Here is an 18,837-nt window from a genome sequence, read left to right as displayed (position 1 = left end):
CCAAATTCAATATTATCAGGAGCAAACAGTCCAAGGAACTAATACTGCATTTTAGAAGGGCAGTCTAGTTGTACATAATTCAACAGTATAATGACTCAACTAAGTAATATTAAGAAGTACAAAAGACTATTACTCACAGTAGATAACTTCTAGTTTGCTCCATTACATTATTTTTTCTAATTCCTTAGCTACCTTTTCAACTAATGTAGACAGATGACCCCTTAAACAAAATTAAATACTTAATGTCAATACACTTCTGTCACTACAGTCTTTAATGTATTACTTTAGTCTATAAACATTCATTGAAGGCCTACTATGGGCAAGGAACTATGTCAGGCACTGAATGTAGGAGGATGAAAAATGGGTGACATAGCTGCTATCAAGGTAGTTCAAGGAGAATGTCAGTAGCACATGAAAGTCACAGGAGACCTCATGAAACTTCTGAAAGTGCATTCATTGAAATAAAAACATTTAACCAAGTTAACACATAGCACAGGCAAATCATATACAAATGCTACTTAATATAGAATATATATTAATGACTAAAGTACATGTTCACATTACTCTTTCTCAAGTGTCACAGCCTCTAAGGGAATAAGACAAAATTTTTGGTTACACTAAAGAACTATTTTTTTCCCCAGAGAATGTAAATTGTCTTCTTTTTGCATATATATAAAAGAAGTACTACTAGTGAGGAAAGGATTGTGGATATTTTCATATCTCTGCATGGTTCAGGTTTTTGAGGATAAAAAAGTAGAATTTGGGTTAAAGGATAAACCTTAGGAATTAAAAGATGATGGAATAGGTAGTGACAGTCTTATGGAGAGATTTACTTCCCAAGAGGTAAATGTTAACATTTCAAAGGGGGTACAACCTGGAGCCATATATATGTATACAATAGGATTTTACATTAGGGAGCTGAGGTATCCTTTTCTCTCTCAGGAGGGGAGGAGGGCAGCTGTACAACAGCTCCTCTGCAAACACCTAGGTTAATAATTTCAGGGTTCCTCTCTTCTGGTGTAAAAATCCCCCTTTTGGTACTTGCAGGTGCCACCATCTCACTCTCTTCACACTGCTCTGAAGGGAGAGATGGAGTGTTGAGTACTGGTGTGGTTATAGCTCTAACAAAATAGTCTGCCCAGACACAGCAACTTTGTTTCCTGGACAAAATAAATAAATGCATCTAATAAAAACTTATCATACTGCAAATAAGAATTTAGGGGGAAAAGTTTCTTTGAAGACAGAACTTCACTATACTTATTTTCAGGCAGATCAAGTCACCTCAATAGTCAATAAATGATCTTATTCAGCAAAGACAACACATTGATCTTTATAATTTTGCCATAAGATTTCAATACAATGAAAAGGAGGGATAGTTAAGTGTATCAAAGTAAGGTAGACTAAAGAAAAGAAAAAGAAAAATCACTTACTTGATATTATCAAGACAGCCCGATTCAGGTTTCAGAATGGCAGTGTGATGAAACATTTTATATAAAGCAATCCCAAGGAAGATTACATTAAGCTGGAATGTAAAAGGTACTGTTATATTGCATAACTGGAGTAGAAAAAAAAGTAAGTGTATTCTCTATGACAGATGAGTTGTTCTGGGAAATTAGCTCTCCTACACTTAAAAAGGAATTGGATCATAGGTGACTGCCTAGTATTTTAGTAAAAGCAAGAGGCCAGTTTGGGAACTCAGGATACCAATGAGTTACAAAGCACTGCTATGCCAAATACACACACATACAAAATCAGCAGCAGTTGGAATGATGATATGGAAACTGCAAGACAAAGCCAAGTCAAGTATATATATATATATATATTTTTTTCAAGTATATATTTTTTTAAAAGACAGTAATTATTCCAGGTGTGTTACTATATCTACCCTTTAAACATGGCCCTTGATTTACTGTTCAAGTGCTACATTACAAAACATAAATACAAAAATCATAATATTTTTGAATAGCTAGGTCAAAAAGATTATAAAATGCTGGTTAAATTTTGATGCTACAACAAATTAGGATTAAAGTAGAGGGAACCCCCACTGACATTGTTATATCACTGGACCAAGAGAGAACATATGATTTGAAACAAAACAAAATAAAAGCTCCAGTGTACATTTCAAATATCACACATATGTAAACTGTATAGAAAACCACATGTTGAATTGCCCTTGTCACCTGCTTCGTTTATATATTCCAGAACTTGGGGCTATTTTGTATTTTAAAATGGTAAGTATATAAATAATATACCACCAATAGTATCTCAATTAGGATAAATAATGCATATTTGAAATCAAGATATTATGCATTTAAAAATAAAAAAAAAGAAAGTATGATTCCAGAATGTTTACCTAACTTACTTATCATTCTCATGTGAAATCCTCTTAAATTTTAAAGTTTCTGAGATTTATATAAAAACAAAACTGGAAGGAACAGGAAGGTTATTTTGCCACATTTCCAATGTCCGTTTCCATTCATAATTCAAATTATCCAAATGAAAAAGAAAGAAAATGTACTATTGTCAAACAAAGTCATCACTGTTTAAAACCTATAAAACCAAATGGATTATGCTAGATCAGGCCCCTGAGGAGCCACAGTACTGCATAAGCTCTTGCAAATGCATGTTTTCTTCTCCCAAGGGTTTTGATTAAGTATTTTACAATATAAAAGTAGACTATAATGAGTGTCTAATTGCTTGAGTTACACAGGGTCAAATAAGTACATGCTTTCCCAAAATTACTCTATGTAAATTAAAGATAGACAGCACAAGGATAGTGAAAGTTTTATTTCTTGACCTGGGAAACACATAGTTAATTAGGAGTTCTTACCATAATTATCAAGGTCGCTGGTCCTATAAAACTCCAAATGAAGTAGGTGTCAAGTCGAAGCCAACATCTGCAATGAAACACAAGGAAGAGAAGGCATTCAAGGACTGGATATGGGACATACATCAAGAGTGAGCGAGTGACAGAGAAGAATGTGAGCTGCAAAGCATTCCACTGGGAGACAGGAAATATTACATTGCTTGTTCATTTAAATGCTGAATTATGTGCCCAATTTCTGACAGCACTATTGATGGAGTAAGATAATCACCCCTAGAGGAAGCAGGAAAAAAATGGCACTGGGCCTATTTGCTAGGGCCTTTTGTGTCTGTCATAGAAACCTTAAAAAAAAGAAAAAGAAAAAGAAAGAAAGAAAAAGCCATACACATAGCCATTAAATCGAGTAGCTTTAAGCTATCTTTTTCTCTCCAATTATGGTGCTACATAACCTGTCTATCAGCTGTCAGGTAAAGTGACATTTTCCTGTCAAGAAGATCTGAGGAAATTCAGGACAAAGAAGAAATAAATTTGGTATCAGAAAACTGAAGTTTAATTAGGTTGGGCAGCCAACCTTTGAGAGTTCTTAAGTCTTAAAAAGTGCATTGTTACTTCTAGTGCTTCTGGGGTTGCAAATTATCCTTAGCATCCCATGAAGTTGATTCATGACCCAAGAGTAAATTATTAATCACTTAATTTCAGTTACATTTAATACTCCCTCAATTCTTAAAGCCTCTGGGAAATTACATTTTCATTCTTCAGGATGACAGGGAGACAAAATGGAAGTGACTAGTTATGAGAAAGATTAATGTAAATTTTGAACAAATTACATTTGATGTTAAAAATCATATCTTGAATTATTTGTCATTTAGCTATATTTGAGGCATAATTAAAAAAGAAAACATCTCCAGTGGAAAACAGTCGAGTGCTTTGCTAAGTGGTCTAAAAGAGCAAATCCAAAGTATGTAAATATTTCTGATTATTATGTAACTGTTACTTAAACCTCAGCAATAATGGAATACCAGAAAAGCTATGTAGAAAGAACTTTATATATGTCAATACAGGAATAAATAAATAAAATGTTCCCTATTCATATGATGAAATGTCATTAAATAGTCAAGAGGGAGGAAGTAGATGTTTATATGTCAATAGAATAGACCGCAGTAACAAAGTTTAGTGAAAAAGCAAAGTGAAGAATCTATACATCTTTGAACTATAATACACATATTTTTGACAGATACATATATGTATGCAATTTTTTTAATGAAATGGGAAAATCATCAAACTCAGATTAGTGATTGCCTCTCATATGTGAGTACAGAGGACCAGAAGCAGATGAAAGAGGCTTTAGCCATGTGCTTTATTTTAGTAATTACTGAAAGATATGTGCCAAAATACTAATAGTTTTAACATTTGAGTGATAGTGGCAGTGATGTTTATTATGTTTTATTTTTTTACTTTTATGTAACTTGAATTGTTTTGGAAAAGGTTAGAAGCTAGATTTTTAAGTAAAGAAATAACCAAATGCCCTGAAAAAAAGTGATTTCAAAACAAGAAAATCTGGCCTTATTCTATTAAGTTAAATATATGTAAACTAATTTCAACTGGAGTGTAATATTTGCAGTCCAATAAGAAACTGACTACAAGTTCATATTTTTTACATAGACATATAATTTCTCTTTATTCAAAATAAACATAATAATCCAATTTGAAAAAATGTTATTAGGGAGGCAATCAATACTTAAACTATTAGCCATTAGTTTGTTTGAGTAATTGGTTATCTTTTTGTTGTGCTGTTGTTCAAAAAATTTGGTCATGGAAAATAAGAGTGTGGTATTGCCAATAAGCAGAAACAAACCAGAGAACACAAAGGTTGAAATATGAACATTGTCTTCATTCTGACCAGAGGCTAGTTTGTTACCGCCCTAATAACAAAGGAGTGTGTGTGTGTGTGTTGCGGGGAGACCAGAGAAGGGGAAATATTTGTGGGTCTCTCTGGGTCCTCAACAAAGACCACATTTTCCCTCAAGATAAGGACAATAAAGGACAAATCATGGACATATTCCCAAATTAAAACATACAAAAACATACACATACACACAAACACATACACCAGAGTCCAAGAATGTTGCCGAAATTGTAACAGCATGATATACTAATAATACATTTAAGAATGACTGTTAATAGTACAGCCCCTGTTCTTCTGTAGGTCAGACGAGTTTTAGAGAGCTAATGTGAGAACCAAAACACATTTTCAGCAAGCTGTTTTCAAAGGAAAATGTATTTCAAGAATTTATGAAAACTGTTATTCTACAGGTTAATGACTTCTTAGACAAACAATTTTAATTACAATATTACAGAATGTCTTGGATAAAGTAGAGAATTTTAAAAATTTACATAATTTCACCAAATGTGTTGTTAAAATAAAATAATGTCATTAAATTTTAGCCTTACAAAACTTTTATACTTTTCAAAAAAGGTCTTTGTTTTGCAAATGCTTTATTTGGAAATAAATATGCTTTTGGCATAGTGATCTCTAAATGTAGAAGTGAAATTACTGTAGAAGTTATTTTTTTCTGTAAGAAAATTCTTCAATATCTATTTGGTACAACAGATTTCAATTCTCTGAGGAACTGAACAGTGAAAGAGGCGATATGAAACACTTAACATGTATTAAATAAATCCTCTCTCCTTGATGGCTGCCTGGGCTTGACTACCTTCTGGACCACAGTGTGGCAAGAATCCCTTTTCTAATTCAATTGCCATATGGCCATACCTGCTGTTTTTGGCCGCATGCTGGCTTTCTCAAAACTTTCTGTATTTCCTCTTTCCCATTAACTACCTTAAAAGTTTGTGTGATTTGTGCCCTGAGTTTCCTGTGCCAATGTTGAAAGAATTCACCCTGGCTTTAAGGTGCGGGAGAGTACAGACCAGAAACCATGGGGAATTGTTTCCAGGATCCCCCGTGGACACCAAAATCCATGGATGCTCAAGTGCCTTACAGCTGGCCCTCCATATCCATTCATGCTGAATGCATGGATCTGGAGGGCCAACAGTATTATGTGTGTGTTTTTACATGCCTGGGCACATACATCCTACCTCATAGTATTCTCTAAGTCTAGGCCATTCAATGTCACTTAGATACAATGCAAAACCACTGATTAAGGGGAAACAAATGCTATAAAGGAACAACTTATTGTACTAAACATAATAAAGTCCAACATGCAAATGGCCAGATAGACCTGCCATTGAAAAATACAATTTATCTGAAAATTGCCTTTATCCACTAAGCATCATTTAATTTGTGAAATCATTAATTTTAATAGGCTACTTTTGTTTAATTTTTAAGATCTATCAATTCTTTTTTAAATGAACTTCTGTCATATACATAAAATCTATATCAGTACTGTAATAAAAGAGATAACCCGCTGTTGAAAGAGCAAATGCATTCTGATGACACTACATGCTTATTTGAATCAAGACTGAAAAATCTTACAAGACCAGATACATTCTGGAATTCAAAGGAGAACTTGTCACATACCATAAACCTTTACTTTTTCTCCCATTTACCTATACAAAGATGTCACTGAAATTCTTTTTGTAGCAATTTTTAAAAAATTATAAAATCAGCATATATTGCCATATATTTGATAAAGTCTTACTACATTAATTCAGGTTTATTGGTTTAATACTCTAAACAACTGATACTAATCTGCATGGATAAATTATTATGCTCTTCCAGAATTATTATCTTCCAAAATATAAGAAACATCACTGCAAATTAAATAATAATAAAGGTGTTGAAATCTGCATCAGCCTCCTGTAAAAATGTTAATTACCAATTAAGCAAGTACTACCTTTAGGTTTACTCAGAAAACAGAAAAATAAAACAATGAAATAAATTAATTTATTAAAACAGGACAACAGAAAACCATGCTTCTAAAGCTAATTCTCTTCTCCTACTAAAATACTCCTCACCATTTTTCTATCATCAGTCATTTTAAAAAGGCATGGCTCTGTATTCTAAAAAGTGGTAAGACCAATTGCCCAACATATATAAATGTCACCTAAAACATATGTTTTATAATGTTTTTAGGTACCAGTAACACTACCAGAGTGTAGTTCCTTATTCAAAGTTAGTTTAACATTGTTTCATTAAGATGTTTTGGGATATTGTATTTTTTTGCCTGTTTAATTCACTCTTATCAAAGTGGACATCTGACCATTAACCAAGTCTTTGAAGTAATGTAAATTAACAATGATATTAGCTTCATTTTCTACAGGACCTAAATCACAGACTAAACTATCCTTGTTGAGTATTAAATGTAACCAGTAAACAATCTTTGTGACTGACAGACCATGAAATTTATAGGGTTTAATTATATCAGGTTGTTTATGAGAGTTTGTAGACTACACATTCTTCTTTTCTCTGTAGCATATGCAGATCTTTCTATATTTGTACTACAAATATCTGGCAAGATTGAGAGAAAAAAGAAGGAATAAAGAAAATTGGGGCAAGAAAGAAGGAAGAGAAGAGGAAAAGGGACAGATACACACTTCAAGCATAATTACTCTAGTTCTAAGCTTACTGCATAATACATCTGTTAAGGGTTTTTAAATGACATTTGTATCACAGCACACTCATGCATCTAATATTGAAATACTTTGTGAGCAAGTGCATGAACTGGAAAAAAGATTGGCAGAGTAATGCAGGAATGGAGTGTGATCACTGGTACTCAAGACTGGCATTTGTGGTTCAGCTACAATTTTGAATTTTAGAACACAAAACTAGATCTCATACATCAAATATAGGTTAGGTTGTCTTCATGCACCCAATATGTTTTGTTTTTTTTTTTTTTGGCCGTGCCACCTGGCTTGTGGAATCTTAGTTCATTGACCACGGATTGGACCTGGGCCCTCAGCAGTGAGAGCATGGAGTCCTAACCACTGGACCACCAGGGAATTCCCCCCAATATGTTTTTAAAAAATAAGTGTTTCATTATTTCTTCAGCAAAATACATCCTATAAGTTTATGGTGGACTACAAAGGTAAGAAAAGTGCTGTGTTATAATTTATTAATATTAAATGTTGGAATAATTCCCATGGTCCCATGTTGCTTGAAATAACAGGAGGCAGTAGCATAAGAATTGTAATCACTACTCTTATAAATGGATGCTTTTAATATAATTTATTTTATAATTAAAACAGTGTTGCTAATCATAAAGTTTGTATTCCTTCATTTTCATCAGCTAAATAATAGTACCAGTAATAATAATAGTTACAATTTAATAAATGCTTATACATGCCATTTTACATGCATGCATACTTAAATATATATACATATATATGCACACACATACATATACATATGTATTTACTCATATACACACAGTTTAAAATATTGCAGTAGTTTTGCAAGGTACTTATATAATAACCACCATGTTACAGATTAGAAAGTCAAACTGACTTGCCCACAGCCACATGGCTAATAATTAGTTGAGCCTGAATTTTATTCTAGTCTACCTGACTCCAAAGTCCCTGAACCTAATATGTGTTTCTCAAAAAGAATGAACATACAAGTTATAAAATAAATAAAAGCTATAGTTTTGTTGACAATGATAAATTCTCAATGAGTAGATGAGAAATTTATATGCTGTACATAAAGCACAGATTGTTGAAATATGTCCCAAGTAAAAATATAAGATCTTTCCAAATATAAGGTGATCTCTTGATAAGTTAGTAAAAATTTTCATATTTTTAAACAGCTTTATTGTAGTATAATTTATATACTCTGAATCATCTATTTAAAGTATATAATTCAATGCTTTTAGTATATTTAAAAGTTGGGAAATGATCACTGTAATCTAATTTTAGAATATTTTCATGACACCAGAATGAAAACTTGTACCTATCTACAGCCACCTTCCATTGTCTCTACCAAATTCACTCCCTTGGTATGATAATGGTGTCCCTACCCTCTCCCCAGTCCTAGTAACCACTATACTTTTTATCTCTAAGAATTTGTCTATTCTAGACATTTAGTACAAATGGGATCATACATGTGTAGTCTTTTGTGACTGGATTATTTCATTTAACATAATGTTTTTAAATTGTGTTCATTTTGTAGCATGTATCAATACTTCATTTTTATTTCCAAGTAATATTCTATCATACGGATATACCACATTTTGTTTATCTTCTCTTCAACTGATGGATATGGGGGTTTCCACTTTTTTGGCTAATATGAATAATGCTGCTATGAATATTCATGTGAAAGTTTTTGAATGAGCCTATGTTTTCATTTTTTCTTGGGTAAATCCCTAAGAGTGGAATTGCTAGGTCATTCGATAACTAATGTTAGCATTTTGAAGATCTGTCAAACTCTTTTCCAAAGTAGTTAGCTGCACCATTTTACATTGTCACCAGAAATATATGAGGATTCTGATTTTTCCACATCCTCACCAATATGTGTCATTAGCTGTCTTTTTGATTGTAACCTTCTAGAGGGTGAAATTATGATAAAAGGTAATCTCTAGATATGGAAGTTATTATATATACTTCTTTGGTTCCAGTAAGAACTTAAGTTCCATATTTGACTTCAATTATATTTTCTATATAACAGGACAGCAGTCCTGATGTTCTCTTATATAGGCTCTGGAATGGATAACTCCTTAACCAAAAAAATTATGCTCAAACCCCAAATTCTTATATATGGTGATAATCTTGTGCCAATCATAGGGTTCTTGGGTGATGAAGTGATGATACAATAAGCCCTCAGTCTCTGATATACATACACATAAAATATGCTCTTGGCTTTAACAACAGAACATATAACATACAGAGCATTCCCCATACACATATTGAAAGACTATCTTGATATATGTCAATGATAAATACTTCATTATCTGTATTATTTCTCACTGGCCAACCTAAAGTCAAACATGCCTGGTGATAAATATTTAGTAAGGTAAATGCTTCATGTCAACACAATGTTACAAGTAGGAATATTTTACATATAATAACATGTTTAGAGAAATATTTCAGATGAATATATAATGTTCTATGGGTAGGATGAGGTGCTTAGACATTGCAAAATCTATTGAATAAAACTATGCATATAGCTTTCAGATACTATCAAGTTTAATGTTCCTTGGCTCGGCTCCTTCTTGGATAATAATATAACCTAGTATTTTAAAAATCAATAATCACTTTTCTACCCAAATGATTATGCTGGTTAGAGAATGAAGTGGCAATAAAGAAATTGGGGGGCTTTTAACTAGCAGAGGAGAGACTACTCCTTTAGGAGCTGTTGTTAAGCTAGTGAGCTAAGGAGACAAATCTAAGACTTAACAGATGATTTATAATAATTTTCAGATCATAAAATTGATTTCAATTATTTTTAAAAGCTCAGTTATGCTTTTAGAACTCAAGGATGTTCTTTCTGGTCCATTATAAATGTTCATGACCTAATCAACATCTTTCAGAAAACTTTTACCAATTTTTGAGCCCACATTTTAATTTCTGGGCTATTCTCTGAGCTTTACTCCTTCCCAGCACCCTCCTTTCTCCTCTTCTTGGAAGCTACTTCCAGTCCTTTTCCAATCTACCCATGACTTTAACCACTGCTTTTTCTGTCATAAAGTTAGATTTCAAGGAAAGTGCTATAAACTATAAATGGAATTTTTTCCCTTTGAATAAAAATTAACTGTTCAGTTTGCATTTTTGGAGGTAATATTGCAGTAATTAAAGTTTACATGAACTGATTAGTTTCAGGTCATAAAATCAAAGTACTTAGCACAGAATTTCCGTATCAATTGTGTTTGAATTATTAAGTCAATGTCAGCCTTTATTTTTTGACAGCATCATATTGGACAGCTTCACCACAGTCAAATGCTCTCCCTTTGAGCTATAACCCCATGACGGCTTCACTGAATGTTCATATGAATAACAGTATAAGAGACTAATGGTAGATAGAAAAACAGAGAGAAAATGGAAAACACCCCATAGTCAGTGCAATTTAGACCTGTGGTCCACTAGATGAATTTTTTTTTTTTTTTAATGACTGTATTGGACCTTTAATCTGATTTTTTAAGTGTCTGATAATTGTGACTAAATGTAATTCTAAGTAAATTATCTCGAGAATAATGTCAATAGAGATAAAAAGATCTCATTAAATAACATCAGAAAATAATGAGATTCTCTTATAAATATTGCAAATTGATGGCAAACTAAGCAACTTCTCAAAATCAAATTATGTATGCTTTATGTGTGAGTATGTGTTTTCTACATAATAATCAATTCAACAGCCCTAATAACATTTCATAGAAAAACACATCATAATCCTTCAGCCAAATGGAATATGATAGTTACCTCTATCTGTATCAAAATAACATTTATTTAACCTACAAAAACAATTCTGTCTCTAATTTTATCTCCTACCATTGATACGATTCTCTACTTTTTAGAAATGTAAGCTATTATTATTAAAGGTTTCAGAAATAAAACCTCATTGTTATTATAATAAAATACATTAAGAGGAGAGAAAAGAAAGAGAAATTTGTTATTTGGATTACTGTAATGTGTATTCAGTTGTTTTAGTCTCGATGTAATCCAAGTGGTTGAGACTAAGAAGTAAAAATTTAATAATAACAAAATTCCAAAAATAAGTAAAATAGACTTCCAAGAAATAAAAATTTACTGTATTAAGCTTAATAAGAATTTACAGAAAATGAGTGACAATATGTCTCTGAATCCTGGCTAATTCCAGTTTATTTATGACTGTAGACTTTACATATTTGTATTTAAAAAAATCAATGTAGCACATAAGAAGGTGACACTGGCAAAAACAAACAAACAAACCAAAAAGCCCCCAAATGTGATGAGCAGGAAGTAGGAAATGCCATTTGAAATAAAAGAAATAAACAATAGTAACAGAAACCAGAAAACAAAAACAGATTTAATAAGAAGGAACAAAATACATAATTCTATATGTAGAAATCCTTCCAGTGTATAAAAATTCATTGCTTATATTTTTATTTGAGACAATATCTTGATTAAACTCCTGATGGAAACATGATCTGTTCATTTCAGCTTATCAAGTAAATACAAATGATTGAATAATGGTTCTTTTTCAACACCTGCTTCCTCAATGGGCAAAACAGCACTGTATAGACGTTGAGTTGGATGAATTCCCAAAGGAAGAAGTTAAATCTTTTTTCCGTGTATTTTGAAGGTCTCTCTCTGGACAATTTATTGAAAATGCACAAATGAGACACTAAATGCTCTATGCCCACCTGTGAAAGAATTGTAGTGCAATTTTCCCTATCCTTTTCTATCCCTCTTTCATTTACCATTTATTTTATCTGTATCTGTTTTTGCTTCTCTTTGTGTTGGGGAAAATCATAATGGTGAAACTGAACTATTATTAAGGCTTGTTTTAAATCAATGCCTGGGAAAAAAATTAGCCTCTATTCTCACAAAGTGATAATGTCAGTAAATGAGATCTTCCAGTTATGGTGCAGGAAATTAAAGCAATGATGGCCAAAACTTTAACAAAGTCACAAGAGACTACATAGTATTGATTCTAAGAAAAGATAGATTCCTGCTATCCAGAAAATGACCTCTCTTTCAAAATAAATGACTAAAACATAAAGCAAACAAGTTGTCAGTTTAGTAATAGGAAAATTTGCAAATATCTAAAGAGAAAAAACATAAAACAAAAATAAAAGCAAGTCAAGAACTGCAAGAGAGCAAAATTGAACTATATAAGGACAATATAGTATAGGTCACAAATAACAATATCAGTCAATTTAATAAATTAGAGAGAAAATGCATTAATTAAAATGTAAAATCCTATGATCTAAGGGCAGTAACTGCTAATGGGCTTCTTTTAGAGGGGATAAAAATATTCTAAAATTAGATAGTGGTGATGGATGCCTAACATTGAATGTACTATAAACAACTGAATTGTATTCTTTAAAAGAGTGAATTTTATGGTATGCAAATTATACGAATAAAGGTGTTTTTTATTAAATTCTATGATCTAATCCCCCTCCCCTAAAATGTCTTTAGGACCAAATACAGGCAATATTTTTATCTAAGCCTAATCTGGTCCATGATTGCCACTGGGATACACAAAATGACCTCAGATTCGATCACAATTCACAAAGGTTAGATTAAAAAATAATTACTATTAGTTACATTTAGACAAATTGTTTTATGTAGCCCATTTTTCACTCCCTTATTTGAAAATTAAAATAATATTTATATGTCTTAAATATTCCGGGATCTTTCTAAGCAACAAGTATCACCACCAGTACATGCTTCCCCTTCTCTCTCTGGAATGTAAAACAAGTGACTTTTGCGCAGGCTCCGCGGCCATGGCTCATGGGCCTAGCTGCTCCACGGCATGTGGGATCTTCCCGGACCGGGGCATGAACCCTTGTCCCCTGCATTGGCAGGCGGACTCTCAACCACTGCGCCACCAGGGAAGCCAGAGATGGTCTTCTTTTAATCGTATTGTTGGTGCTTCTACACCAACGTATATTCTATTTTAACTATGCTCCCTATAACTCTGGAGTCCTCTTTTTGTTCCCTCCTTCTGAATCTTCTCTTCTGGGAAATGAGCTGCTTTATTGCCAGCATATTCAGGCTGCTGACTGCTGGTGAAAAGTCATGAAATTTGACTTACTAACTTTTGTACAATTGATGTTGTCTAACCTCATCTGAGCCTACACTACTGCTTGGAAATCGTTTTATTAATGTCTAATTGGCTCCTTAATACATTTTCCATAGTGCTCATTTCAAAGCTTTTCAAATCTGTCCTCTCAGTGTGACCTCACCTATTCACTCAAAAATCAGCATCTCCTATTTGATGGAAAAATTCCTCCACTTCCAAATTTATCTTTTCTGTTATTTCCTTCACACCTCAGAAGACAGGGGTCATCTGACTGTTTCAAAAACGTCCTAGTTTTAGTGGAAATAAGCCTGACTTATTTCATCACACGTCTGCCACTATCTACATCAATCACCATGGACAAGGCAGTTAATTTATCTGGTTCTTGATTTTTTTTCATCTATAAAAATAATGCCTTGGACTAGGTGAATTCTAAGGCCATTTTCAGTACTAAATCAATGTTTTTCTCATCTTATGTCTAATCTTATGTCTTTCTATCCCCCTAGGACCTTTTCTTTTCATTCAGCCTATATGTATATTTAATACAAATGAGGCATAAGATACTTTATCTCTACTAATCTCCTCTTACCAACTTGATTCTTCCCACCCAAGATATTTAGGGACTTCATTTTTAAAAATCCTTCTTCATTACTGTTACCATGAATTAATATTTTCACTATTTCTCAATCAAACTCTTTCAGGCTGTAGATAACACTTGAAGACTCTACTTTGTTGCCACTGACTTATCTCTTCACACTTTCCAATTTGGCTTCTGCTTCCAGCACTTTGCCAAAATAGTTGTTGCAAAGGATAAATGGACAGAGAATACCACCTTGAAACTTTCTTCTCACTTTTCCCATGGTTCTCTTTTAAGGCTCTGGTCATCTCTTTTCTTTCTTTATTTTTATTCTTCCTCCTCACTCTATGTTCTAAATGTGAGTATTCATCTGAGATCTATCTTGGTCTTCTTTCTAAACTTTTTCTATTGAAACTCATTCATTCTCAGGATCCCAACTATTATATTGATGTGGATTACTGAAATATTTTTCACTGAATTCCTTTCCATAAGTATGCTGATCATCTCTATGGGTATGTTTCACCAATTTGAAGGTATGTTGAAAATAAAGTTCATCACTATACCCCAATAGCCACCTAGGGGAAAAAAGGAAAACACAAGCTGCCCCTGCTCATATGCTCTATCTTTCTGTTAATGATATAAGTTACTTTCTAGTGACTAGAATTGACATGTCAGGAAGAAGAGAAGCCATTAAAGTCAGGGACTACACTGTCCTCTGAATACACATCTTTAATACAGCTAGCTCTTCATTTGACAAATGTCTCAATGCTCTGAAAGATATTAAAAGTATCATCCTTTTATAATTACTCAAGGTTGTGATGTAGATGTGCAATCTCAGGAATATTTTTTCTCTCTTCACATCATAACAAAAGTACAACCCATGAATTGAATTATCTCCATTTGCTTCTACAGTTCTGTTGTTTATTGCTGTGAAGTGATATAAAGACCTTAGCTTCTGAGAAAATGCAAAGTTTCAATTTCAACTAGATTTTAAAAGAGAAAAAAAGGAAAGAAAACGTAAACTCACACTTTATCTGTTCCATAACTCCTATAATCTACTGCAGCTGACACAGCCACAATGAGCGCAGGCATCCCATAGCCGACCAGGTAAAAGTATTTCCTTCGTGAATGTTCACTCTCAAAAACCTCCACCAGCATGATATAGAGCTGCACTCCTTCCAGGAACATCCACGTGAAGGCAGCCAAGAAGAAGAAATGTAAGAGAGCAGCAAAAACGGCACAGGCAATCTAGGGAAAGGAACAAATGAGTCAGTCAAATAAATACCAAATGAAATACCAACTGCCATAAAATTAAAATAAATATTTATCAAGACTGCAATAATAAGATAGGTCTGCAAAAAAATAATTGAGACAAGATTCTTAAAATTCAGACATTAAAACCTAATTAAATATAACTTATCTGTGAAAACTGTATTTAACATTTTATTAATAATGGCCTTGGATTACAGCAGAGCATTATAATAAGAAAAAAGTATAACATATAGGGAAAAGTTCTAATAAGATCCTATTGATAATTATTACTGAGATTAGTCTAAAGGTTTTAAAATAGATCTCATGAATTTTTTTCTTGGTCATAATCCTGTGTTTATTAACATATTAAGTTCTTCAATGTAAGTGAAAGAGAAACAGTAAAATCAAGGAGAATAAAAGCTCTTAAAATTAAAAAAAAAATAATTAAAGTGTTTTATAATGAGATTATTAATTCATTATTATATTTATTGTTTATTTCTTCCTTGCCTTGTTTCAGAAAGGATTTAAGATGACATTGGGAAGTTCGTACTGCATAGGTGTAAATGTAGATCTGGTTAAAATAAAGTGTTCCAGAAGTGCTTTCATTCTCTCATTTGTTTTTCTTTTACTAAATGTTGGTCTATACAAGCTTGGTCACAAAAGGCAGCTAGCCCTTACTTTGGCATATTTTCTAAGGTACTATAAGTTTCAGCTGACCATATATTAATTATCTTATGTCAGTTCCTGAAATTCTTACTCCTTTGGAGGGGAGGCCTTCATTTTTTACAAGAAGTCTTAACTAAAATCTATAGTTCCTACTAGAAAAGGCAACAAATTTATAGAAATTAACTCATTAGTATGGATTCAATGACAAGTATGATCCTTGAGAAACGAGACAAAGGGCAGTTCTATTTCCTTGGATTAGAGAGATGATGATGAAGGGGAGATGAGGCAATCAAGTGTCAAAGGGGCTAGAAAGAGAAAGGAGAGCCTGACTGCCACATAACAGGCAGGAAGAGAACACATATACAGCAATAAGAGTAAAGACAAGTTGGGCTGAGCTGCAGTCAACACAAATTTTTGATATCAATCATTGTCCTTTATGCTACATGTCAGAAGTTTTGTGCAGTATGCAACACTTAGAGAAGTTTATCATACCATATGTAACATCAAGAAGCAAAAATAAGAATAAGGTTTCTAAATGAAAAGAAATCACAGAGCATTTGAATTGCAGGTTAAAAAGAGAATGAAATGATTTCTTCTTGGGAAATAACATCGTTTTCCATTTCTTGCTTTGTAGAGTTAGAACTTCAACTATTAATTTTTGTTATCAGAAGGCTTTACGTTTTTGGAGAAAAAATGTGCACTTTGATTGCTTATTCATCTGTATGCATTTATGGGAAAAACTGTCACATTTGTATATGATAACCAGTTAAAAGTATAATCACCATAATTGTACGCTTCACAGCCATTAATCATGAATGTGTAATCACAAACATGAATCCAACTGCATTTTCATTGTAACATACTGTATACATATGGACACATACCAGAGAAGAGCATTAAATGAATGAATTATTTATTATGCCTACAAGTCTTCTAAAAAATGAAAATTTTCATTTGCGGTTTTACTCATGAGAACCAACTTGTGTTATGTGCATGAATCTTAAGGGGCCTCCCCAAAATTACAAATGCGCATAAAGTCTGTTTACTATATTAGATATTGTCTGTTGATCATATTTTCTGTTTGGGTTTATCAAGAACAGTTGGCTAGTGCTATTCATTTTTTCCTATTTCTTTCCTTCCCTCCTTCCTTTCCTCCCTCCCTCTCTCCCTCCCTCTCTCCCCATCTCTCTCCCTCCTTCCCTTCCTTCCTTGATATGGCTAAATGTGGTTAGTAGTAGAGTATGAAGTTAGCACTTAAAGATGTAAACAGAACTTAAGAAAATATAAAGTGTAAAACAAAATATGGGAAGAGTATATAAATTATAAAAATGACATTGAGTTTGAACTATTTTCCAAAATACGTCAATTAGAAAAACTCATGTTAGGAGACTTTCAAGATGGCAGAGGAATAAGACGTGGAGATCACCTTCCTCCCCACAAATACAGCAGAAATAGATCTACATGTGGAACAACTCCTACAGAATGCCTACTGAATGTTGGCAGAAGAACTCAGACTTCCCACAAGGCAAGAAACTTCCCACATACCTGGGTAGGGTAAAAGAAAAAAGAAAAAACAGAGACAAAAGAATAGGGATAGGACCTGCACCTCTGGGAGGGAGCTGTGAAGGAGGAAAAGTTTCCACACACTAGGAAGCCCCTTCGCGGGCCGATACTGCGGGTGGCGGAGGGGGGAGCTTCGGAGCCGCGGAGGAGAGCACAGCAACAGGGTTGCGGAGGGCAAAGCGGAGAGATTCCTACACAGAGGATCGGTGCCGACCAGCACTCACCAGCCTGAGAGGCTTGTCTGCTCACCCGCTGCGGTGGGTGGGGGTTGGGAGCTGAGCCTCGGGCTTCGCAGGTCAGATCCCAGGGAGAGGACTGGGGTTGGCTGCATGAACAGGGCCTGAAGGGGTCTAGTGTACCACACCTAGGCAGGAGGGAGTCCGGGAAAAAGTTTGGAACTGCCTAAGAGGCAGGAGACCATTGTTTCAGGGTGCACAAGGAGAGGGGATCCAGAGCACCACCTAAACGAGCTCCAGAGACTGTCGTGAGCTGCAGCTACCAGCACGGATCCCAGAGACGGGCATGCAACACTAAGGCTGCTCCTGCAGCCATCAAGAAGCCTATATGCAAGAACAGGTCACTATCCACACCTCCCCTCCCGGGAGCTACTGCCAGAGTCCCGTGAAACAGGGAAAACTTCCCCAGGAGAACACATGGCATGCCTCAGGCTGTTGCAACATCACTCCAGGCTCTGTCACCTCAGGCTCGCCCCACATTCCGTACCTCTGCTCTGCCCAGCCTGAGTGAGCCAGAGCCCCCTAATCAGCTGCTCCTTTAACCCCATCCTGTGGGTGCTAAGAACAGACGCCCTCAGGCAACTTATATGCAGAGGCGGGGCCAAATCCAAAGCTGAAGCCCAGGAGCTGTGCAAACAAAGAAGAGAAAAGGAAATCTCTCCCAGCAGCCTCAGGAGAAGCAGATTAAATCTTCACAATCAACTTGATGTACCCTGAATCTGTGGAATACATGAATAGATAATGAATCATCACAAAACTGAGGCGGTGGACTCTGGGAGCAACTGTAGACTTGGGGTTTGCTTTCTGCATCTAATTTGTTTCTGGTTTTATGTTTATCTTAGTTTAGTATTTAGAGTTTATTATCATTGGTAGATTTGTTTATTGATTTGGTTGCTTTCTTCCTTTTTTTAATATATATATATATTTTTTTTCATTTTTCTCTTTTTGTGAGCGTGTATGTGTATGCTTCTTTGTGTGATATTGTCTGTACAGCTTTGCTTTTACCATTTGTCCTAGGGTTCCGTCTGTCTGTTTTTTTGTTTATTGT

General features: G+C 34.1%; 1 protein-coding gene across 13 annotated transcripts in view; it reads right to left on the bottom strand.

Moving 5' to 3' along the window:
• ADGRL3 (adhesion G protein-coupled receptor L3) overlaps positions 1 to 18,837 on the bottom strand; it is a 588,406-nt gene that overhangs the window by 78,981 nt on the left and 490,588 nt on the right. For all 13 annotated transcript variants that reach the window (XM_007446078.1, XM_007446073.1, XM_007446080.1 and 10 more), the window contains 3 exons: positions 15,101 to 15,321; positions 2,831 to 2,897; positions 1,431 to 1,522 (listed from right to left, as the gene is read on the bottom strand). In XM_007446078.1, coding sequence (XP_007446140.1) covers positions 1,431 to 1,522; positions 2,831 to 2,897; positions 15,101 to 15,321 — 380 coding nt within the window. The remainder of the gene's footprint in view (positions 1 to 1,430; positions 1,523 to 2,830; positions 2,898 to 15,100; positions 15,322 to 18,837) is intronic.

Source organism: Lipotes vexillifer, unplaced genomic scaffold (assembly GCF_000442215.2).
Source record: "Lipotes vexillifer unplaced genomic scaffold, Lipotes_vexillifer_v1.1 scaffold462, whole genome shotgun sequence".
In the NCBI taxonomy this organism is placed as follows: Eukaryota; Metazoa; Chordata; class Mammalia; order Artiodactyla; family Lipotidae; genus Lipotes; species Lipotes vexillifer.
The sequence above is the reverse complement of the archived record's forward strand: the minus strand, read 5'-3'. Positions and strand labels throughout refer to the sequence as shown.